This window comes from Scyliorhinus torazame, chromosome 28 (genome assembly GCF_047496885.1).
Source record: "Scyliorhinus torazame isolate Kashiwa2021f chromosome 28, sScyTor2.1, whole genome shotgun sequence".
NCBI classification, from domain to species: domain Eukaryota; kingdom Metazoa; phylum Chordata; class Chondrichthyes; order Carcharhiniformes; family Scyliorhinidae; genus Scyliorhinus; species Scyliorhinus torazame.
Genome location: NC_092734.1, coordinates 12,063,710 through 12,088,666, shown reverse-complemented (window position 1 = coordinate 12,088,666; position 24,957 = coordinate 12,063,710). Strand labels below are relative to the sequence as shown.

Here is a 24,957-nt window from a genome sequence, read left to right as displayed (position 1 = left end):
ATAAATTGATGCATGGATCTCTGTAAAAGAGTAGGAGCAGATGTTATTCCAAAAGGAAGTATTCTGTAACAAAACAGACCTTTGTGCGTCATGATGGTCAGTAGTGGCTGTGGTTCAGCATTCACTTCATCTGTAGATATGCCCGTGAATGATCTATTTTACTGAATTTCTGCCCTCTAGAAAGTCCAGAAAATATGCCTTCAATCAGTGGCAATGGATATTGATCTGCGTGCAAAACTGGGTTAATAGTAGTTTTAAAGCCTCCGCAGATTCTCACTGAGCGATCACGTTTCAATACAGGAACTATTGGTGTTTCCCAAACGCTTGTAGCAACAGGTTCAATGATTCCTCTTCGTACTGATCTTTGTAGTTCTTCAACATTATGCCTGATGATATTTGGTACGGTTCTAGCTTTGAGACATTTGGGTGTGCTATCTGGCTTGAATTCTAGGGGTAGTTCAACTCCAGTCATAGAGCCTTGAGAATCTTCGAAAAAACCTTCTCGTACTTCTTCAGAAGTTGTTTCAAGATTCTCTTTGAATCCGCTAATTGATTGACCGTTTCCCAGTGAAGCCTAATCTTAGCCAACCATGCATGGCCACATGGAGCAGGAAAGTTTCCACGGACAACGTGAAGAGGTAACTTCACCGTCTGCCCATTTTCTTCTAGTTTAACCATAATGTATCCTTTTATTGGTACAACCTCTTCTGTTTACGTCCTGAGAATCCTAAAGGCAGATCCTTCAGCTTTTGACAATAAATTGTCTGATATTAGCGATACTTTTGCGCCCTTATCCATTTTAATTTCACAAGCTTCAATTTTTGGATAAGCCCAAAAACATGTTGACTGCCCTGCATTGGTTAGACACCTAGCTTAAGCTCTCGCAGTAGTTTGGTTTCGCTGTCTTTTGACTGATCTTGAGCTTCATCCGCTAATTCATAGACACGATTATATTGTTTAACTGTGTTTGTTCTCTTGCACCTTCTTGGTGTAAAGGTTTCCTGAGTCCAACACGCCGTGGCAATGCGGCCCTGCCTGCCACAGTTGTTGCATATATTTGTTTTACTGCAGCATTCCCCCCCGTGTACAACAGTGACATGGTTGCAGCCATTTTCTCCCCAACACAACAAAGATGTTACCAACCTATGGTAACTTTAAATAAAGTGAATTCTGTTCAGCGCCCCTTTGATTTTTCTCCTGGATGTTGCAGGATCCTGGAGATTAATCGTCAATCCTGGAGTTAAGTGCAATTCTGGAGGGTTGGTTACTCAGTCCAGACTGACACTGCATAGGACCTTAATTAATATCCTTCGTCCTACACAGGATTTTTATATCCTCTCACGGGATGTGAGCTTCGCTAGCTGGGCCAGCATTTGCTGCCCATCTCTAACTACCCTCGAGAAGGTGGTGGTGAGTTGCCTTCCTGAACCGCTGCAGTCGATATGGCGTAGGTACACCTACACTGCTGTTAGGGAGCTCGTTCCAGGATTTTGACCCAGTGACAGCGAGGGAACGGCGATTACAATTCCGAGTCAGGACAGTGAGTGGTTTGGAGGGGAACGGCAGGTGGTGGTGTGCGGTTACCCTTGTCCTTCTAGGTGATGGAGTTCACGGGTTTGGAAGGTGCTGCTGAAGGAGTCTTTGTGATTTGCCGCCGTGCACCTTGTAGACGGTACACACGGCTGTCACCGTGCGCCGGTGCTGGAAGGAGTGGATGCTTAATGTGGTGGACGGGGTGCCGATCCAGCAGGCTCGCCTGTCCTGGATGAGGTGGAGCCTCTCGAGTGTTGTGGGAGCAACACTCTGGGTGTGTGAATGGAATTAAATGCCCCACAAAGACTTTCTGCTGCTGGTTGTGACTTTAATTAACATCGAGAAGAATGTGCACAGTCTGCCATCCTGTGGCAAACCAGTGGTACTGCTATAGATCCAGCATAGCTGCATTTTTCTCAGAGTGGATTCTGCACACACTGCCCTACCATTTCAACCAGGAGAGAAGCTGCTGTTGTAGATCAGCCGCCAGTTAGATAATCCACCCAGTTTCCTCTTCCATTTCCCGGTTTTCCTACTAATATTTCTTTTGACTATTTTATTTTTCCTTCCTCCTGTTTATGCATTCACATTTTCTCTAAATCTAATGCTAATGCATTCCCTGGTTAAAGTCCAGCAGGTCTATTTGGATTCACTAGCTTTCGGAGCACAGCTCCTTCCTCAGGTGAGTAAAGAGGTGGGTTCCACAAACACAGCATATAAAGACAAAGTCAAAGATGCAAGATGATACTTTGAATGCGAGTCTTTGCAGGTAATTAAGTCTTTACAGGTCCAGACAGAACGACTGGAGAGAGGGATTACAGGTTAAAGAGGTGTGAATGGTCTCAAGACAGGACAGTTGGTGGGATTTTGCACCCTCCCCACCAACAATAATGGGAGGGCATCACATAACTTCAAATCCCCTTTCGCCCCCTCCACCAAACTGACCACATTCCATTTACACATCGTGACCCAGTCATGGACCACCTGAATACTCAAATACCTGAACCTGCTCCTGGTAGGGCGCTCAAACTGTCCCACCCCCAGCACACACCCCTCAAACCACCTAGCCAATGCCTTAGCCAGCACCTTCACACCTGTGTTTAACAGGAAGATGGGCCTCTATGACCCACACTCCACCGGGTCCTTCTCCTTCTTGGAGATTAACAAAATCGATGCCTGAGCCAACATGGCCGGCAACTCCTCCCTCGGCAAAGAATCGGAAAACATCTCCAGGAGATGTGGGGCCAATTCCGCTGCTAACCGTTTGTGAAAGTCGACCGGGAAGCCACCTGGCCCCGGTACCTTCCCTGACTGCATCAACCCATTTGCCTCCATAACCTCCTATAGCCTCAGTGGCGCCTCCAAACCCTGCCCCTTCTCCCTCTCAACCTCCTGGAACACCAGCCAATCCAGAAACCGCCCATCTCCGCCTCCTCCCCTCGAGGCTCAGACCTATAAAAAGTCTCAAATACTTTGTTAATTCTCCCTGGCGTCGCCGCCTGCTCACCTTCACATCCCTCACGTGATTTATCTCCCCCGCGGCCGCTTGTCGACTCAATTGATGCAAAGGTGGCTGGCCTTCTCCCCGTACATACAGAACCCCCCTCGCCCTCCGAAGCTGGCCCACCACCTTCCCTGTCATCTGCAAATCCAATCCCTTGCATCCTCTTCCGCTCCACTAAGAGCTCCCTGGTCGTGCCATAGAGTTCCGCCGGTCAACCTCCAAAATCATACCCACCAATCACCACCTTTAAGCCCTCTCCACCTTATCTCTATGGACCTTGTACAAGATCACTTCACCCCCCGTGCCGCCAGCTTTGAATCTTCCCAAAACATGGAGGACAATCCTTCCCCATTCTGATTAAACTCTTATATACTCCCTAATTACCAAAGTCATCTTTTCACAAAACTCTTCGTCCACAACTAGCACCGAGTCCATCCTCCACAAGGGTCCCTATGCCTGGCCAAGTCTCACATCCATAGAATGCGGCGCATGGTCCGAAACCACGATCGCTATTCCCGGGAGAATCGAATTTCCCACCACAAAAAAATCTATGCGAGAGTACACCCGATGCACATGGGAGAAGTAGGAAAACTCCCATCTATACCTTCATGGATCCAACTGCCCCCCCCCCCCCCCCGCCCCCTCCCCACCTCCCATCTGATCCATAAACACCCCCAGTTCCTTCAGCATTCCTAAACGTACCAATGACCTTGGGCTTGCCCTGTCCGACTGGGGATCCAACGCACAGTTGAAATCATAGAAACATAGAACATACAGTACAGAAGGAGGCCATTCGGCCCATCAAGTCTGCACCGACCCACTTAAGCCCTCACTTCCATCCTATCCCCGTAACCCAATAACCCCTCTTAACCTTTTTAGTCACTAAGGGCAATTTATCGTGGCCAATCCACCTGACCTGCGCGTCTTTGGACTGTGGGAGGAAACCGGAGCACCCGGAGGAAACCCACGCAGACACGGGGGGATACATGCAGACTCCTCACAGACAGTGACCCAGTGGGGAATCAAACCTGGGACCCTGGCGCTGTGAAGCCACAGTGCTATCTGTCATAATATACATCTATGTATACAATGGAGTGCAGACAGGCAGTGATTGACCCACAGGATGACCAGTAAGCACACAGAACAGAGCAGCCAATCACCAGACAGGACACGAACACTAAAATGCCAGAGGGCACCAGTTTTCCCGCTCTCTCAGGACCCAGCCTCTGAGACAGTCAGAGCTCGTGAGCTAGCCTGTGCCTACACCATGTGGTAGCTAAGTTAGTTTGGTCAGGCTAGTGTCAGGTCTCCAGTCAAGTCAGCATAGTGTCGACCCACAGTTAAACATGTATAATAGTTTGGATGTTGAATAAAATCGTGTTGTATTTTATCAAGTGTTGGAGGTCTGTCTCTCGCTACACTGCATCAAGTGCAGTTCACCTCGACCCAGCCTACCCAACACATCATGGTACCAGCTGAGTGATGCTGAAAATTTGACGGACCTACCTTGAGTGAATCAGCACTGACCAGCAAACAGCCAACCGGTGACGTGGAAAACATCTGCCCTCCTCCGCAGCTCCGCATCGCCGGCAACCTCGGTGCAAATTGGAGGATCTTCAAACAAAAGTTCCAACTCTATCTCAAAGCCACCGATCTTGAGGCCGCATTGGACGCCAGGAAAATTGCACTATTCCTCTCCACAGCCGGGGACCGCGCCATCCACATCTACAACTCCCTTCGCTGAAGGCGAAGACAAGACAAAATTTAAAACAGTCCTACTGAAGTTCGATAGCCACTGCGACATTGAGGTGAATGAGAGCTTTGAACGGTACGTTTTCCAGCAGAGGCTTCAGGGTAAGGATGAACCTTTTCAATCCTTTCTGACCCATCTCCGCATCCTCGAGCAGTCATGTAACTATGACTCGACCACTGATTCCATGATCCGGGATCAGATCGTTTTCGGGGTTCACTCCGTTTCCCTTCGCCAGCAGCTCCTGAAAGTCAAGCAGCTCACCCTCACCATCGAAACATGCGTTCTCCATGAACATGCTAACAATCGGTACTCCCACATCAGGGCGGCAGAAAAGGAAAAGCTAACCTCCCACGAGGCGGAACGGATGCAGGCCATCGCACAAATGCAGGGCCTAAGTATCGACGAGAGTGGCCATTCCGCACGCTTTTCCTGGGCCCCTGCGCATGCGCGCCACGACCGAGGGGACGGCAAGACCGACGACCAGACTGCGCAGGTGCATACGTCGTTCGACCGCACTGCGCATGCGCAATGGCGCACGGAACACGCTGACGTTGGCATCATGACGTGTCCGAATTGTGGCTCCGCCCATTTAAAGCGGCAATGTCGTGCAAAATCATGACGGTGTCTACAGTGTGGCAAGCTTGGCCACTACGCAGCCCTTTGCAGATCTGCTCCACTGCCCAGCATTCAGCAATCCCAGCCGCGGCGCAGAAGCGTCCGTTCAATACAGCAGGCCATGCCAGACAGCCCAACAGATCCTGATGCTGCGTGCCTCAAATCTCCATACCGGGTGGGCATCATTACGAAGCATGCGCTGCCTATCTCCAAGATAGCGACGCACCTCCCGATCCTCAGCGTGGATCCCGACAACGAGTGGTGTGCTGTCTTCACAGTCAACAAGACTCACATCCGGTTCAAACTGGACACCGGCGCATCGGCGAACCTCGGGCGAAATTCTCCCCAAACGGCGCGATGTCCGCCGACTGGTGCCCAAAATGGCGCCAATCAGACGGGCATCGCAACGCCCCAAAGGTGCAGAATGCTCCGCATCTTTGGGGGCCGAGCCCCAACATTGAGGGGCTAGGCCGACGCCGGAGGGATTTCCGCCCCGCCAGCTGACGGAAACGGCCTTTGTTGCCCCGCCAGCTGGCGCAGAAATGACATCTCCGGGCGGCGCATGCGCGGGAGCGTCAGCGGCCGCTGAAAGTTTCCCGCGCATGCGCAGTGGAGGTAGTCTCTTCCGCCTCCGCCATGGTGGAGGCCATTGCGGAGGCGGAAGGGAAAGAGTGCCCCCATGGCACAGGCCCGCCCGCGGATCGGTGGGCCCCGATCGCGGGCCAGGCCACCGTGGGGGCACCCCCCCGGGGCCAGATCGCCCCGCGCCCCCCCCCAGGACCCTGGAGCCCGCCCACGCCGCCTTGTCCCGCCGGTAAATACCTACTTTAATTTACGCCGGCGGGACAGGCAATTTCTCGGCGGGACTTCGGCCCATCTGGGCTGGAGAATTGAGCGGGGGGGGGGGCCCGCCAACCGACGCGGCCCGATTCCCACCCCCACCCAATCTCCGGTACCAGAGACTTCGGCAACCGGCGGGGGCAGGATTCACGGCGGCCAACGGCCATTCTCCGACCCGCTGGGGGGTCGGAGATGACGCCCCAGATCTCCAAATCTGATCTGGGCACCATCCGTGTCAGACGAAGCATTCTTCCACCGGCCTGCCTGCTCGTTGACTACAATGGCAATGCCATAGCTGCTAGTGGCTCATGCCAACTCGGAGTTTCCAATAAGTCATTTAAAGCGACACTGCGATTTGAGATCGTGGGACCTGACAGAGCATCCCTGCTCGGTGCTCGGGCCTGCAAACTCCTGAACTTGGTCCAGCGGGTCCACACCATGTCATCTTCACAGGTGACGGCCTCACCTGATGAGAACTTCCAGGCTGAAATTGATGACATCATCACACAGTACCACAGCGTGTTCGACGGAATGGGCACACTCCCATACCGATACAAAATCCTGCTCAAAACCCTGTGATCCACGCACCACATCGGGTGCCGGCACCCCTCAAGGGCCACCTCATGCAGCAGTTACAGGACCTCCAGGACCAGGGCATCATGTCAAAGGTCACAGAAGATCCCACTCCGTAGAGATCAAAGGGTTCTGCATCGCGGACCTAACGGTGCAAGGGAGGGAGTTTAAGAACTACAGGCTCTACGTCCTTCCCCAACTCTGCGCGCCCACATTACTGGGATTAGATTTCCAGTGTAACCTGCAGAGCCTAACATTCCAATTCGGCGGCCCAATACCCCCACTTACTATCTGCGGCCTCACAACTCTTAAGGTTGAACCGCCGTCCTTGTTTGCAAACCTCACCCCGGATTGCAAACCCGTCGCCACTAGGAGCAGACGGTACAGCGCCCAGGACCGGATATTTATTCGGTCTGAAGTCCAGCGGTTGCTGAAGGAAGGCATAATCCAGGCCAGTTATAGTCCCTGGAGAGCCCAGGTGGTAGTAGTAAAGACCGGGGAGAATCAAAGGATGGTCGTAGACTATAGTCAGACCATCAACAGGTACACGCAGCTAGATGCGTACCCTCTCCCCCGCATATCCGACATGGTCAATCGGATTGCCCAGTATAAGGTCTTCTCCACCGTGGACCTCAAGTCCGCCTACCACCAGCTCCCCATCCGCCCAGGTGACCGCAAGTACACAGCCTTCGAGGCAGATGGGCGTCTATACCTCTTCCTAAGGATCCCATTTGGTGTCACAAACGGGGTCTCGGTCTTCCAACGGGAGATGGACCGAATGGTTGACCAGCACGGGTTGCAGGCCACATTCCCGTATCTTGACAACGTAACCATCTGCGGCCACGATCAGCAGGACCACGACGCCAACCTCCAAAAGTTCCTCCAGACCGCTACCGCCCTGAACCTCACATACAACGAGGAAAAGTGCGTTTTTAGCACAAACCGGTTGGCCATCCTGTGATACGTAGTGCACAATGGGATAATGGGCCCCGACCCCAAACGCATGCGCCCCCTTATGGAATTTCCCCTCCCCCACTGCTCCAAAGCCCTGAAACGTTGCCTGGGTTTCTTTTCATATTACGCCCAGTGGGTCCCCCAGTATGCAGACAAGGCCCGCCCGCTAATACAGTCCACTACCTTCCCCCTGTCGACAGAGGCTCGCCAGGCCTTCAGCCGCATCAAAGCGGATATCGCAAAGGCCACTATGCGCGCCATCGACGAGTCCCTCCCCTTCCAGGTCAAGAGCGACGCATCCGACGTAGCTCTGGCGGCCACCCTTAATCAAGCGGGCAGACCCGTGGCCTTTTTCTCCCGGACCCTCCACGCCTCAGAAATCCGCCACTCCTCGGTGGAAAAGGAAGCCCAAGCCATAGTGGAAGCTGTGCGACATTGGAGGCATTACCTGGCCGGCAGGAGATTCACTCTCCTCACCGACCAACGGTCGGTAGCCTTCATGTTCGATAATGCACAGCGGGGCAAAATTAAAAATGACAAGATCCTAAGGTGGAGGATCGAGCTCTCCACCTTCAACTATGAGATCTTGTACCGTCCCGGAAAGCTGAACGAGCCGTCCGATGCCCTATCCCGCGGCACATGTGCCAACGCACAAATAGACCGCCTCCAAGCCCTCCACGAGGACCTCTGCCACCCGGGGGTCACTCGATTCTACCATTTCGTAAAGTCCCGCAACCTCCCCTACTCTGTGGAGGAGGTCCATACAGTCACCAGGAACTGCCACATCTGCGCAGAGTGCAAACCGCACTTTTTCAGGCCGGATAGAGCGCACCTGATCAAGGCTTCCCGCCCCTTTGAACGCCTCAGTTTGGATTTCAAAGGGCCCCTCCCCTCCACTGACCGCAACGCATACTTCCTGAACGTGGTGGACGAGTACTCTCGTTTCCCCTTCGCCATCCCCTGCCCCGACATGGCACCATATTCACACTGTTCGGTTGCCCCGCGTATATCCATAGCGACAGGGGGTCCTCCTTCATGAGTGACGAGCTGCGCCAGTTCCTGCTCAGCAAGGGCAAAGCCTCGAGCAGGACGACCAGCTACAACCCCCGGGGGAACGGGCAAGTAGAGAGGGAGAACGGCACGGTCTGGAAGACCGTCCTACTGGCCCTACGGTCCAGGGATCTCCCAGTTTCCCGGTGGCAGGACGTCCTCCCGGATGCTCTCCACTCCATCCGGTCGCTGCTGTGTACCACCACTAACCAAACGCCCCATGAGCGCCTCCTTGTCTTCCCCAGGAAGTCCTCCTCCGGAACGTCGCTGCCGACCTGTCTGGCGGCCCCAGGACCCATCTTGCTCCGGAAACATGTGCGGGCGCACAAATCGGACCCGTTGGTCGAGAGGGTTCACCTTCTCCACGCGAACCCGCAGTACGCCTACGTGGCGTACCCCGACGGCCGACAGGACACGGTCTCCCTGCGGGACCTGGTGCCCGCCGGCAACACACACCCCCCCCCCCCCCCGACACCGATCATCCCCTCCCTGCCACCGGCGCACCCCGCGACCGCCCCCTTCCCGGGGGGATCGGTCCTCCTCCCGTGCCCGCCCAGGAGTAAAACAGGAACAAACACCGAAACGCTCCCGGAGACGACAACGCCTGAACAAGCACCTGCACCACCACCGGGGCTGAGGCGATCGACGAGGAAGACCAGACCGCCCGCTCGACTCGTGGAATCCCCGTGACACCAAGAATGTTGTTGTAACAAAAAAAAAATTTTTTTGCTAATATTGTAAATAGTTTTCACAAACTTGTACATAGCCCAGTGTAGGGCTAAAACTGTAGTAACATGTCCGAAATTTTCCTTCTAGGGCCAGCCTTGTAAACCCCTACCACCATGCGAACCACCACCCCGCCACTACAAGGGGTGAATGTGGTGGTATGTATTAGGGATCATGTGGGACTGTGAAGCCGTGATGCTATTGGCTGACAGATCCCAGGTCCTGGTTGGCTGCCGACTCCTGGCTCCGCCCTGAAGGCGGAGTATAAGAACCCGAGCTTCTCCCCGCCGCTTCATTCTGTTGCTGAGCTGCTGGGGACAAGTCTCGCTTAATAAAGCCTGAATCGACTTCATCACTTCTCGTCTCTCTCGTAAGTCATTGTGCGCTACACTATCAAACCAGTTCGACCTTTTGATTCCCCAGCAAAATTAGAAATAGTCAGGGAACAACATCAGACGCAAGTGGCTAGAAGGGAAAAGCATTCCAAAAACAGTCTTTGATGGTGGGGAACGTGTTCTTGTGAGAGATTACACCTCAGGTCAAAAATGGACTCCAGCAATTGCAATGGCCTAAACGGGTCCGCTTGCGTATACTGTACAATCTGACGATGAACAAATTTGGCTTCGGCACGTTGACCTATTATTGGTTGCATGTGGTGAGAGTATAGAATGTGTACCAGATGTTTTCACCCAGAGAGTATGGACAGTGACGTGCCAGACATTTTAAAAATTCATTTACGGGATGTGGGTGTCGCTGGTTAGGCCTGCATTTATTGCCCATCCCTAATTGCCTTTCAGAAGGTGATGGAGTTGCCGTCTTGAACGCTGCAGCCCTTCAGGTGTAGGTACACCCACAGTGCTCTACGGGAGGGAGTTCCAGGATTTTGGCCCAGCGACAGCGAAGGAACGGCGATATATTTCCAAGTCAGGGTGGTGAGTGACTTGGAGGGGAACCTCCAGGTGGTGGGGTTCCCAGATATCTGCTGCTCTTGTCCTTCTTGATGGTAGCGGTCGTGGGTTTGGAAGGTGGTGTCTTGGTGAGTTGTTTGTGCAGTTCATCTTGTAGATAATATACACGGCTGCCACTGTTCGTCGGTGGTGGAGGGTTTGAATGTTTGTGAAAGGAGGAGCGATCAAGCGGGGCTGCTTTGTCCGGGATGGTGTTGAGCTTTGTTGTTGGAGCTGCACTCATCCAGGCAAGTGGAGAGGACTACAACTGCTGAAATTACAGAATGTGTTACGACAAAATCAGCCACACAACCAGAGGCAGTTCCTGATTTGGTTTTGCCAGATGTAACACTGACCAGTGTACAGGAAGACTCCCAGGACCCCTAATAGCCAAGTTCCTGAACGTTGTGTTCTGCCAAAATGAGACAGACGTCCACCCAAGAGACTGTGTTACTAACGACGGTATGCATTCGCAACATGACAATGTTAGATATGGCATAATGTGTTGGATCTGTGTTAAAGTGTTTAATTCAGTAAAAGTGCCGGGTCACTAAAGGAGTAAAGAGTTGGGGGGGCGGGGGGGGTTCAACATCGTGGGCCGAAGGGCCTGTTCTGTGCTGTATTTTTCTATGTTCTATGTATCAGAGTAACCATTGGCTAGTGTAATGTCATATGTTACCAAATAACATAATTGGAACATTTCACAAGCTTTACTGGAGTTCGCCATTGTCCCATGTTTGAGCAGCCCCTTGCTCTGCATTATACCATCTCGACGTGTGTCACCTCTGATTCTTTCTGTCGCGGCTACAACAAAGAACATAACACACTCCAAACAATACAGAACCCCCTCGGCACTGCCGTCTAGACCTTGTTGTATGCAGACTACCTCGGAGATAGGTTATACACCCGTTACCTTACTTACACAAACTCCGAGTGCTGGCCTTGAGCTCAGCACCTTCTGCCCCAGAGCGGGGCAAGCTGTCTGCCTCTTTATCTTCTTGCCCCACATGCCTGACATATCAGCCCCTTCTCCAGCATACAGTACCAAGAAAACCTGCTGTTTAAAAAAGCAGCCTTAAAACAAACAGACTCAAGAAATATTTAATCGAGAGAGTAACCTTTTAATTTTTATCCAAAAAACATTTACATCCGCCATTTATTGCATAACAGTTCATCAATATTGTGCCTGCTAAATCTACACAACAAATGCAGAAACAAATATCATTACGCTTGGAAAAAACCCCCACTGAAATATTCAGTTTAAATAGTCAATTCCAAAATTAATAAATTAGTTTTAATTAACACAATCTGATGGCATTATTTGCGATACTTTTTACATTTTAAAAAAATACTTCCTAAGTCATTCTGCGTGAATTAAACAATTGGGAAATGCCACACCGTTGCAGAGTGCAGGACCAGGCCATCAAGGTAGCTTTGCTCCTGAAATGGACTGCGACTGGAGTGGCGGCAGACATGGAGAGGTCACAGGTAAAAGGTCACAGTGACAGCAGAGGTGCAAAATCCCCAAACTCCCCGACAGAGCCAAAGAGCCATTTGTCTCCGGGTTTCGGTAATATTGGCGAAGGGAGGAATGTTGACCAGGACCCGTTGGTTGGGGTAGGGGGTGTGGGGGAAAGGGGATCATCTTACTGTCACACGACCCCACCCCATTATTCATTATGAGTGACTTGGATGGAAATAAATTATTTGGCGGGGCACTCTAACAGAGATCCGCTACCCCTGCTAAAATTGGGTGTTGTCGGCTACATATATACATATACACGCACACCCATGTTGCAAACATGCCATGTATCATACAAACATACCAGGCAATTTTGTAGAGGTTCCTGCTTGAGGATGGAACCTAGCAGAGCATGAGCATTGGTTTACGGAGATTGTGTGCATTTCTATCTTACCCGTGGGATGAAAACTAAGTTTACTCAACTATCTTTCATCATTTACACCGAGCGTTATTTTCTCCTGAATTTTCACTCCCATCCCCCCTCCCCTTTACATTTATTGTTATGGCCTGAAAAATGACAGCGTGAAATTTATCCCCGTGGTTAGTGCGATATAGATTCACCTTTCAACATAGGGCGGTGAACTGTTTAATTTGAATGGGCTAACACCTCCAGTAAAATGCTTCAGGCCTGGGCACTGCAGTGAAAACGTGCGGATTTCAACATGCCAGCGTTGCGGGTTGTAATTTCCTGATCGTTAAATCGGCAAGAGCCGAAGGTGTCGCCCTTCAGGCCGTTCCTGTCCCTGCCAGCAGATGGCAATGCCCACTGGGTGCGCCCGAGCTCCAGCAGCAGAAAAGAAAAGGACAACCTCACCGTCACCCTGTGGGAGTTGAGGCAGAACCATTCCAATATCTGGAACAGCACCCGGTCATTTGTGAACTTACAGATTCCTGCCTGTAAACATGGAGGGAGAGTGGAAATGGCTCCTTCCTCCCCAATGCCCTGACTGTGAGACGGGATTAAAAACACATGCACTGGGCCTGTCGTGAAAACACTTTCTCTCTACGTTTTTGCAGCAACGTTTCTTTCCTGTATTCGCTCTTGAGATGTGGGCATCACGGGCAAGGCCAGCATTTATTGCCTGTCCCTAATTGCCCTTGGAAGAGATGCATCAGTGAAAGCCTGCAGACGGTGAGGCTATCTTGGGCGTTATGGTCTCTAAGTTGTGCGGGTGAGTTAGCATCCAGCCTGGGCTCGACGGGCCTCCTTCTGTGTCCTCAATGAGCCTGTGACAATCTCCCATTGTGAATGCACTCATCCTTGCTCGCTGGCCACACCTCTCGCTGCGCCAGCTGAGGCTGCCAGCAGACCTCAAAACAAGTAGGGTTAGCCCTGGTGATAAACGAGGGTTGGGATGAAGGGGGGGGGGGCACAGCTAATTCAGATGGGCTGTGTTTCGGTTGGGATCTGATTAACAGACAGTAAACGTTGCTCAGGACTTTCACACCCTGTGACACTGGGACGAACGGTGCCCTAATTGGTCCATCGATGGGTGCAGCACACGTGGACAGGTTTGGTTTATTTAAAACAGCAAGGGATGAATTACTCCAAAAATCGAATCGGTGCAGCCTCAGAAAATCACAACGATCGCTGTAACCTTTAAAGCTACGGCGGTTACTTCAGGGAGCGGCTTTTCTGTGGCACTTTCCCATTCACCATGACAACCGAGCGGCCACTTGACTTCTGCCTGCATCTCATTCCCTTCCTCTACTCACTTCAAGGAAATAGCGACCCGCATCGTCCCAAGCTGCGGCCCAGCTCCCAGCAATGCTATAGCTCCCTCACCAGGGTACAGAGTGGAGACGGGGTGGGGAATGATGGTTCAACCGTAAAAGAGTAACAGCTTTGAAGGAAAAGATCATGGGGCAAGGGTTCAGAGTGCAATCGCCCTTTCCTATTCACTCAGGTGGGTTCTTGCACCATGGGGGCGGCGACGGTGGCGCAGCGGTTAGCACTGCTGCCTCACAGCGCCAGAGAGCCGGGTTCGATGCCCACCTCGGGTGATCGTCTGTGTGAAGTTTGCACATTCTCTCCTCGTGTCTGCGTGTGTTTCCTCCAGATGCTCCGGTTTCCTCCCACAGTCCAAAGAGGTGCAGGTTAGGTGGATTGGCCGCGTTAAATTGCCCCTTAGGGTGAGGTTACATGGCAGGGGCATTGGGCCTAGGTAAGGTGGTCTTTCAAAGGGTTGGTGCAGACTCGATGGGCCGAATAGCCTCTTTCTGTACTGTGGGGATTCTGTGATTCTATGATCAGAACTAAGACACACGTGGTTTATGCGTGTGCAGTGTTGTGAGGCGGGAGCACGAGGGGAGAGAATGTGTGCGTGTGTGTGTTTTGGGGGAGAAAGAGCTGACCCATGTGCGCGCAGTTCCGTTGGCCTTTTTCTTGGGCATTGTTTGTTTTTATTAACTATCACACTGCTCCATAAGTTTTACAACTGTCGCTGGCACCATCCAATTTGTATAAACACTATCATTTGCATATCTTGTAAAGACTGAGTTAGTTCCATCGAATCTCGTGATGGGGACAGGGCTGTCTTCGGGCCAGCAGGGATACGAGATGCCTAAAAACGAAAACAGATAATTTTTTCTGCACAAGTGGGGGAAACCAGGACAAATAAAGATAAGATTCAGGCGCTGCCAATTACTGTCACCAAACACCACATCTGATTCAGTGCACGTATCAACACAAAGCCCCACTCACTGAGGGGCAGAAACTTTAAATAGAAAGAATTATAAATAATAAATTAAAGGAAAATCAAAGTAACTGCTGCAGTTCCGATGCTACTTTCTTTTTGCCCCCGGCTTACACGGCCGATGTCTTTGTTTGAGATCAGATGGTGATTTATCCCACTTTGATATTGCGCATCTGAGGTCTCTAGGCTCAAATGATGACTTTAGCTATCGCGCACTCTCCGTTTTGAAGACGTGGGCCTTCATTGAGAATCTGGTCATTTCCTCATATAATCGATTCTGTCTCCGGCCCAGTAACACCCCTCGCCTTGCTCCCATCCTAACACCCCACAGAAGGCAAAAACAGTAAAACAGTGGAGTAAGAATTCTGGTCCAAACTCTTTTTTTTCCATCTGGGCCATTCCCCTCCCAACTGCACTGTGGAAATATCACTGCAGCTGCTGGGGTGAGGATCCCATATGGGTTAGTCGTAACCCTCGCAAAGAGGGGATATTACAAGAACACAACATTCAGACACTAGCGTCTGGACGGATCGGTGGAAAAGTCTTGAACCCTCTGGCTCTATTTTACATGACTCTACCCTCATAATGACATGATATGGACTGGGGTGGGCACAGTAAGAAGTCCCACGACACCAGGTTAAAGTCCAACAGGTTTGTTTCAAAGGGCAAGCTTTCGGAGCACTGCTCCTTAGGTGGAATGGAGGTAGGTTCACAAACACAGCATGTATAGGAGAGACACAATTGCAGGATAATTACAGATTGGAATGTAAAGAATGGTTGGAATGCGAGAATGCCAGGGGCTGGTTTAGCACAGGGCTAAAGAGCTAGCTTTTAAAGCAGACCAAGGCAGGCCAGCAGCACGGTTCAATTCCCGTACGGGCCTCCCCGAACAGGCGCTGGAATGCGGCGACTAGGGGCTTTTCACAGTACCTTCATTTGAAGCCTAATTGTAACAATAAGCGATTTTCATTTCATTTCAAATACTCGTATTCCAACCATTCTTCACATTCCATTCTATAATTATCCTGCAATTGTGTCTCTCCTAGAAATGCTGTGTTTGTGAACCTACCTCCATTTCACCTGATGAAGGAGCAGTGCTCGAAAGCCTGTGGTTTGAAATAAACCTGTTGGACTTTAAACTGGTGTTGGGAGACTTCTTACTTATAATGACAAGCTGGCAGGAGCGAGATTTAGGTTATGTTGAGATGTAAAACCAGTTGTTCGTGTCCAGCTTTATAATGGAGAAAGTGTGAACTGGGAGCTTTATGCTGAGAGTGTGGTGCGTAAAGAGAGAGTGTTAGAAACAGACAACCTGATAATGTGGGCAAGTCTTGTGAGAGGCAGAGTGTTATTACTTCAGAGCCTTCACTGCGGTCAAACATGGAGTTACCAGTGCTCGGAAATCAGTTGAGAGACAGATGTTTGAATTACAGGGGAGTCGTAAACCGTGATCTTATTGACGGAGGGGGCAGGCTACCCCTGCTCCTATTTCTTACGCTCTTGTGAGATCGGTAGCATGCGAAATACAGCCTTTAAAATGGAGATATACTCTGGCTCAAACTGAGCTTGCCCAAAGGGAGGGAGCACAGATGCATTTTCCACCACACACAGGAGCGGCTATCTAAGGAGAACAAACGTGGGACTTGGTCACCATCTTGTTGGGTCACAGACTGCCCTGAGAATTTGAAACTCAGATTTACACTACTGGAGTTATACCGCACTGAGTGAGGTGCCCTAATCTGCCCATCGCTTGTTATTAGTGCATCGGCCTCAGAGCTATACTGTTCGCTTCCCAATGGCGTGTACTGCAATCATTGAGTATCGAAGAGGAAGAACCAATGTAACCAACTATTATGGGGCATTTGATGTAAGTTTGAGTACATATGCGGGTGGAGAGAGGCTGATTACAGTGTGAGTGGGGGCGAGAGGGACTGATTACGGTGTGTGTGTGTGCACGGTAGCACAAGTGGGTAGCACTGTGGCTTCACAGCTCCAGGGTCCCAGGTTCGATTCCCCGCTGGGTCACTGTCCGTGCGGAGTCTGCACGTTATCCCCGTGTCTGTGTGGGTTTCCTCCGGGTGCTCCGGTTTCCTCCCATAGTCCAAAGACGTGCAGTTTAGGCGGATTGGCCATGCTAAATTGTCCTTTGTGTCCAAAAAGGTTAGGAGAGATTTTTGGGTTACGGGGAAAGGGTGAAAGTGAGGGCTTAAGTGGCTCGGTGCAGACTCGATGGGCCAAATAGCCTTCTTCTGCACTGTATGTTCTATGTTTAGAGGTCTGACAGGTTGATTACACTGTGTGTTTGTAGAGGAGAGAGTGGCTTATTATAGTGTGTGTGTCAGAAGGGCTACATTGTGTGTTGAGGAGGGGATGATTCAGTGTCCATGTGGGGAGTGGGTGATTACAATGTGTGTGTGTGTGTGTGTGTCACAGAGATCCTGGTTATCACAATATTCCATTTGTTTTAGGGGAAATATTGGGCTAAAACTCTTGTCAAAACAAAAACAGAGCAGTCAACTGCAGATATGTATAATGGTAGATTCATTCTCATTGTATAAGGCCAGGGTCAATGAGGACTGAGAAATGGACAAAAGACCCAATAAATAGATAGTCATGAACAACTGAGAGGGATCACATGGTTCCAAATAACTTGAAAGGTGCCCTTCAGTAAGCCACAGAGAAAACATAGAGAGGACTAACACAATAGTCCAGGCTTTCCATATCTAGGTTTTCATATTGAGGGAGGGGAGAGGGCTCCGCTATGCACACACTGTGCCTGAATTCAATGAATCCAGAGCATTCAAAGGAGTATTTATAGGTTTGGGATGTGTGTGTGTGTGAAGGCAGAGATCCATGCCAATGCAAATGCTCACTAATTATGTCCTTGCCATTAAAGGATATTTACTGAGAAGTCTGCAATTAATTGCCAAGAAGCTCTACCAATTATCCATTATGTATGGAGAGAGAGAGAGATGTGAACAAGGTAGTTATGGATGCTTAAAGGTGCCTGATGCTCTTCAGTAATCTACAGAGAAAATGTAGAGAGGACTAATTGCACCGTGTATTTTTAGCCCAGGCTTTCCATATCTAGGTTTCCATATTGAGGGAGGGGAGAGGGCTCCGCTATGCATGCACTGTGCCTGAATTCAATCAATCCAGTGCATTCAAAGGAGTGTTTCTGGTTTGGGTAACCCTCTGTTGCTGAATCTTGGAGGCGCTCTGTGTAAACGGGGCCATCGGCTGCAGCAGTGCTTCTGAAAATCAGTTTAGAATCTAGTAAATGCATGTGAAATTCTACCGTAGAGTTTGTTTTCAATCCATGTGGAGGGGAGGGACCGAGGGAGGGGAGCATTATTACAGTCTACCAATGGCGTCTCTTCTTCAGCCACGCCGTCATCGTAGAGCAGGGTATCTGACGGGGTGGAAGCCGCAAGATCCAGGTAGTCCTAGAGACAAAAACAGAAACGTTCGCTCAGCGTTTGCGTTGAGTACAAAAATTGTGCCAGACACATATGAGATGGAGAGAGGGGGAGAAGCTAGAGAGATGAAATGATAAGAGAGAGAGACAGAGATTGGAGTGGAAAGGAAAGAGATTTATAGAAAGAAAGAGAGGTGGAGATGGAGAGAGGTGGGGGATAGAAAGAGGAAGATTTAGGCCGGAATCTTTCAGCCTCCCCACGGCTGGATTTCCTATGGCAGCGGTGGCTCGCTATTGGCTGCCAACGGGATCATCCGGTCCTATCAAAGACCATGGCAATTTTCCGTCATGCCAGGAAACTCGTGGCAGGACTTGACTTCATAGGGACCGTGAAAAACCTGCCCATAGAGATAGAATGATTGAGAGAGGAGGCAAGAGACATAGAGATAGAGAGAGGCAGATAGAGGCAACTGAGAGGCTGGAGAGTCGGATTTAGAGCTTCATTGATCAAGAGAAACAGGCCGTAGGACAAATAGAAAATGATAGAGAGAACTAGAGTGTAAACAAAGATCGAAACAGAGTTAGCAAGAGGGCTGGTGAGGGATCATTGTGACTTTGCCCGATAAGTGACCGATAGACCTTTCCCGATGATTATTTCCAATGAGGTGTTTCACTGGCTGTGATAAGGTTTAACCGATTCACTTTGTTTTATACTAGTTCACGTAACCTATCTGACAATTCAACATAATGGCTCATGTGATTGGTCACTGACCATTCATATGATCATTGGCTGATTTCTCCCAGAGATTCGCAACCTATAATGTGGTGCCAAAGTGCAAGCGGATAGAGGGAATAGAATTAATCTCTTCCTGGTCCAGGGATAGCATGAAGAAAAGACAAGGTTTTCTTTTTTGATAAAAGCGATGGGGAAGCAATCCTGGGGAAACACTGCATGAGAACAAATTAGAGCAGGACTGTGGCATGGGGGGCTGGCATGTACAGGGTTAACGTGGGGCCGAGTACAGTACCGCCCACACAGTGATGTAAGAGAGCACATGATCCGCACCCAGGATCAGTCTGGTATTGGACAGAGACGTGTGTACCAGCCAGCACGGAGACAGCCCTTAGCCTTCCTATATATATTTGTAAATAATTCTAAGCGTGAATAAAGGCTTACAGTTAACCTACGTATGACTATAAAGAGTTCTTCGGGCCGGCCAAACCAACACCCTACATGCACCAGCCAGGTGGGAAATCTATTCATCATGCACGGGGTATCTGAAAATCTGGAATTCTCTTGCCCTCCCTCCCTGTACTCCATCCCCCTCAAAGGGCTGTGAATGCTGTGGGGGTGAAATTAAAATTTCAAGACTGGGACGCTGGATTTTGATCACATAGGGGGGGTCAAGAGATATCGAAAAAGGCAGATAAAACAAGTGCAGGTAGAAATCGACTATGATCAAACAAAATGGTGGGGGAATTGGGGGGGTGGGCGTGCAGGGGAGTTGAATGGGCTTCCCCTCTTCCTCTGCACTAACTGGGAGTGAGATGTGCACTTTGCTGCCCTTGAGGCAGAGCTTCGTATATCACGAGCACATATCAGGAATCTGTCTGGCATTGACACAGGGATCAGTGTCTGCTCCCAAGGTTAAAGAGAGGAAAAATGTCCTCACCTTGCGCATATTTCAAAAAGAATGCTGAGGCAGCGGTGAAGGTACAGGAAAAGAAAATTGTAGGGATGGCACTAGAGCTGAGAAATCAACTATCAGGAAAGACTGAGCATGTCGGGGTTCTTGAGAAAATAGAAATCTGTAAACTTCAGGGGTAACTATTTTTATTGGTTTCTGAAGCTCCTTCCAGAAAGCCCTTTCGAGTCAAATAGTTATTTTTTCTCCTCAATAACTCTTTGCTGTCCATGAACCTTGAGCCTTTCCATGCTTTGAATCCTGCACTCATATCTGGAGTGATTCTTCAAAGATGTTTTGCCCCCCCCCTTTTTTTGTTTTAAATTCAGAGTACCCAATTATTTTTTATTTTATTTTATTTTACAATTAAGGGGCAATTTAGCGTGGCCAATCCACCTGACCTGCACATCTTTGGGTTGTGTGGGTGAAAACCATGCAGACATGGGGAGAATGTGCAAACTCCACACGGTCAGTGACCCAGGGGCGGGATTCGAACCTGGGTCCTCAGCGCCATAGGCAGCGATGCTAACCACTGTGCCACGTGCCGCCCCGTTTTCCACCCTTTTGATAGGGAAGTTTATCAACTGATAGACAATCCCTGTCCTACTTCACCAGCAACTTCCCTCTCAATTGTTCTTTGCATCTCTATTCCATTGACCACTATAATGGTTGGTGTGCCTTTAAATTATTCAACATGCTTTAAGTTCCAAACACTCCACCTTACAATGCTCTTCAATCCTCTCTCAATCTTCACTATCAACATGAAGATTCATAGACTCATAGAATTTACAGTGCAGAAGGAGGCCATTCGGCCCATCGAGTCTGCACCGGCTCTTGGAAAGAGCACCCTACCCAAGGACAACGCCTCCACCCTATCCCCATAACCCAGTAACCCCACCCAACACTATGGGCAATTTGGGACACTAAGGGCAATTTATCATGGCCAATCCACCTAACCTGCACATCTTTGGATTGTGGGAGGAAACCGGAGCACCCGGAGGAAACCCACGCACACACGGGGAGGATGTGCAGACTCAGCACAGACAGTGACCCAAGCCGGAATCGAACCTGGGACCCTGGAGCTGTGAAGCAATTGTGCTAACCACAATGCTACCGTGCTGTCCCAAACGCACAACCTCCTAATCGTTCCTCTTCAGGACCTGCAAGTTGCGGAACTCCTCACCACTTCAAGTCTTTCCATTGTCATGCCGTCTAAAAGCTCCAGTTTGTAGAATTTGAGGCTGCTCCCCGCCCCCCCCCACCGGCACCCCCCACCGGAGAAGAGAGGGCTGAGAGGAGTTTTGATGGAGGCGTTCAAAATGACGATGGGTCTGACGAGAGTAGGTAGGAAAATGACTGGGAACGAGAGGGTACAGATTGAGGGCAATTGGCAAACGGGGCAATGGCTAAGTAGCGGAAAAAACCTCTTTCTTACGCAGCGAGTGGTTAGGATTTGGAACGCACTGCCTGAGAGTGCGGTGGAGGCAGATCCAATTGTGGCTTTCAAAAGAGAATTGGATCATTATCTGAGGAGGAAAGATCGTAGGAGAAGACTCAGTGAATTGTTCTTGCGGAGAGCCACACAGGCACTCTGGGTAGGGTTTTCTGGGCATTCCCACCGGCAGGATCTTCCAGTCCCGCCGATGATGCCCCCCCCCCCCCTCGCCATCCCCCGGCGACAGAGGGTGTGAACAACAGGAAACCCCGGTGACAGCAGCAGGATTGGAAGATCCCACCTCCAGCCGAAGGTGGGCTATCTCCGCCGAAAACCAAGCACGCCACGCGGGGCGGGGGTAGGCCGAACGTCCTGCCCAATGGGTCAACTCCTGTACCTTAACCTTTCCATCGATCAACTACTCTCACTTCCTGATTTACTTAATTATGTATTTTATTCTTCCCAACCTTGGTGATGTACTAAGTTCAGTGACGACACCCTCTCCCGCAGCTTTTCAATCAAATAAAGGTTCAGGAGACCAGCACGCCAGGAAAACATCGTACTGACCCGACTCTTCACCATCATTTTCTCCAGCTCTTTGCTGATTTCTGCAAATGTGGGCCGTTTGTCTGGCTCTTGTTTCCAACATCGCAACATCAAGTTGTACCTGAGGGAGAATTACATTGCATTTACATCACCTACGTTACTTGAAGAAAAGAGAGAGAGTTATAGTCAGTTTGCATGTTATAAATTACAACCTTGACTGTATTGGGTAACAGGAGAGGTTAAGCTCCCCATCCCAAATATACCTTCCCATCCCTACTTCCCCATCCCGTTCACACCTCCTCATCCCGCACACACCTCCCCATCCCCTACACATCTCCCCATCCCGCACACACCTCTTCATCCCGCACACACCTCCCATCCCCTACACATCTCCTCATCCCGCACACACCTCCCCATCCCGCACACACCTCCCCATCCCGCACACACCTCCCCATCCCGCGCACACCTCCCCATCCCGCACACACCTCCCCATCCCGCACACACCTCCCCATCCCGCGCACACCTCCCCATCCCGCGCACACCTCCCCATCCCCTACACATCTCCCCATCCCGCACACACCTCCCCATCCCGCACACACCTCCTCATCCCGCACACATCTCCTCATCCCGCTCACACGTCCCCATCCCGCACACACCTCCTCATCCCGCACACACCTCCTCATCCCGCACACACCTCCCCATCACGCGCACACCTCCCCATCCCGCACGCACCTCCTCATCCCGCACACACCTCCCCATCCCGCACACGCCTCCCCATCCCGCACACACCTCCCCATCCCCCGCACACCTCCCCATCCCGCACACACCTCCCCATCCCCCGCACGCCTCCCCATCCCCCGCACACCTCCCCATCCCCCGCACACCTCCCCATCCCGCGCACACCTCCCCATCCCGCGCACACCTCCCCATCCCGCGCACACCTCCCCATCCCGCGCACACCTCCCATCCCGCAAACACCTCCCCATCCCGCACACACCTCCCCATCCCGCACACACCTCCCCATCCCCCGCACACCTCCCCATCCCCCGCACACCTCCCCATCCCCCGCAAACACCTCCCCATCCCGCACACACCTCCCCATCCCGCACACACCTCCCCATCCCCCGCACGCCTCCCCATCCCCCGCACACCTCCCCATCCCGCGCACACCTCCCCATCCCGCGCACACCTCCCCATCCCGCGCACACCTCCCCATCCCGCGCACACCTCCCCATCCCGCGCACACCTCCCCATCCCGCGCACACCTCCCCATCCCGCGCACACCTCCCAATCCCGCGCACACCTCCCAATCCCGCGCACACCTCCCCAGCCCGCGCACACCTCCCCATTCCACGTACACCTCCCCATTCCACGTACACCTCCCCATTCCACGTACACCTCCCCATCCCGCTCACACCTCCCCATCCCGCACACACCTCCCCATCCCGCACACACCTCCCCATCCCGCGCACACCTCCCCATCCCGCACACACACCTCCCCATCCCGCACACACACCTCCCCATCCCGCACACACACCTCCCCATCCCGCACACACACCTCCCCATCCCGCACACACACCTCCCCATCCCGCACACACACCTCCCCATCCCGCACACACACCTCCCCATCCCGCACACACATTCACACTCACGCTCCCACTATGTTGAGTGAAGATTTCTGCTGGAAATGCTAATTCTGAAATTCTACTCATTATTCGGTGGCTTTAAGGTTTGCCGTACATTTCCTCACTGCAGTTTTCTGGCCTCTCCATCCGGTATCCCGTTTTCAGGAGATTGAAGAGGCGTTCAGGGGCAATTCCCGGATATGGATTTCCACCCAGTGTCACTATCTCCCAAAGGAGAATGCCGAATGACCATCTGGAAAGAGGAAGGGAAAGAGAGTTGGGTTATTGGCCATCATCAGTAACGGTGACCCCTCCCAGAGTTGGCCCAGTGGCGTATTTGGTTACAGCAGTGACTGACTCAGTTGGACAATCTAGAGGGGTTCTTGATTCTACGCTGAATTAGGCACAATGTTTTAGTACCCGTTGATATTGACGCAGTGAAGGGAAATTGAAAGACTGAAAAGGAAGGATATAAATCAGTGTAGGGAAATAGTCAGGATGCAAGATCCTGATATTCCACTACTATATCCCCATGTTTGTCCCACCCATAAGGTGTACGTGCGAATTTGGTCAGTTTCACATGTCAATTACTGCCCTGCAATTGGCATCAATGAAGGATAGGAGAATCTGTGTTCCCGATTTGAATGGTAGACAAGTTGGTTAACCAGCGTCACTTACACATCACTCTGTGAGGTATAGATGTGATCAAACAAAGACTCGATTGCCATCCACTTGACAGGAATCCGTCCCTGAAGAACGAAAGCAAAAGGAAGATAAAACATTCATTGGAAAGTTCATGAGTCAGAGGCCATCCTTTCCCTTCTTCCCACAGAGTGGCTACAATCCGAGCCAGGCCGGAACTCCTCCCATTTATCACCACAGGTGAAGCTTCTAAGGAGGCAAAAACCTCTTCCTCCCTGCCAGATATTCACTCACATCAATCCCGATGAAGGGTCTCTACCCACGATGCTGACCTGCCTTCTATGGAGAATGAATGGGAAGTAAGGTAAAAGTAGTCAGCCACGCATGGATTGCATGAGCAAGGTTGGGCCTGAGGATTTTATTCCTGACTGCCTTGTCACACGTGCTATATAGCCTGTCTATTGTTTCAAACTAAAATTAACGAAACTCCATCACTTAATGTACACGGGCTCCGGAAACCATGCCAGCCGTCAACCCAACAGCTTTATGGTTGGCAGCTGTGAAGCCTGTGCTTTATACCATTGGCTGGCAATGGGACGTTTCACGTGTTTCAACCTAATTTTAACTCATGCCGTTAACGTGGATAAAATTCCCTACAACACCACCGAGGAATAAAAAAAGAGGCATTGTGGGAGCATTACGAGAGGTGATCAAGAGTTTGATTTAGAATGGATAGAGTTTCTACAGTGCAGAAGGAGGCCATTTGGCCCATTGAGTCTGCACTGATCCTCTGAAAGAGCACCCTATCTAGGCCCACTGTCCTGCCCTATCTCCATAACCCCACCTAACCCACACATCTTTGGACACTAAGGGCAATTTAGCATGGCCAATCC

The 24,957-nt window shown here is 51.0% G+C and overlaps 1 protein-coding gene across 2 annotated transcripts in view; it reads right to left on the bottom strand.

Annotated features, from left to right (window-relative positions):
* Positions 1-11,595: 11,595 nt before the first annotated feature.
* Positions 11,596-24,957, bottom strand: part of ret (ret proto-oncogene receptor tyrosine kinase) — a 111,707-nt gene continuing 98,345 nt past the window's right edge. For both annotated transcript variants that reach the window (XM_072491486.1, XM_072491487.1), the window contains 5 exons: positions 24,101-24,171; positions 23,538-23,675; positions 21,819-21,918; positions 18,012-18,159; positions 11,596-14,581 (listed from right to left, as the gene is read on the bottom strand). In XM_072491486.1, coding sequence (XP_072347587.1) covers positions 14,424-14,581; positions 18,012-18,159; positions 21,819-21,918; positions 23,538-23,675; positions 24,101-24,171 — 615 coding nt within the window. In that variant the 3' untranslated portion in view covers positions 11,596-14,423. The remainder of the gene's footprint in view (positions 14,582-18,011; positions 18,160-21,818; positions 21,919-23,537; positions 23,676-24,100; positions 24,172-24,957) is intronic.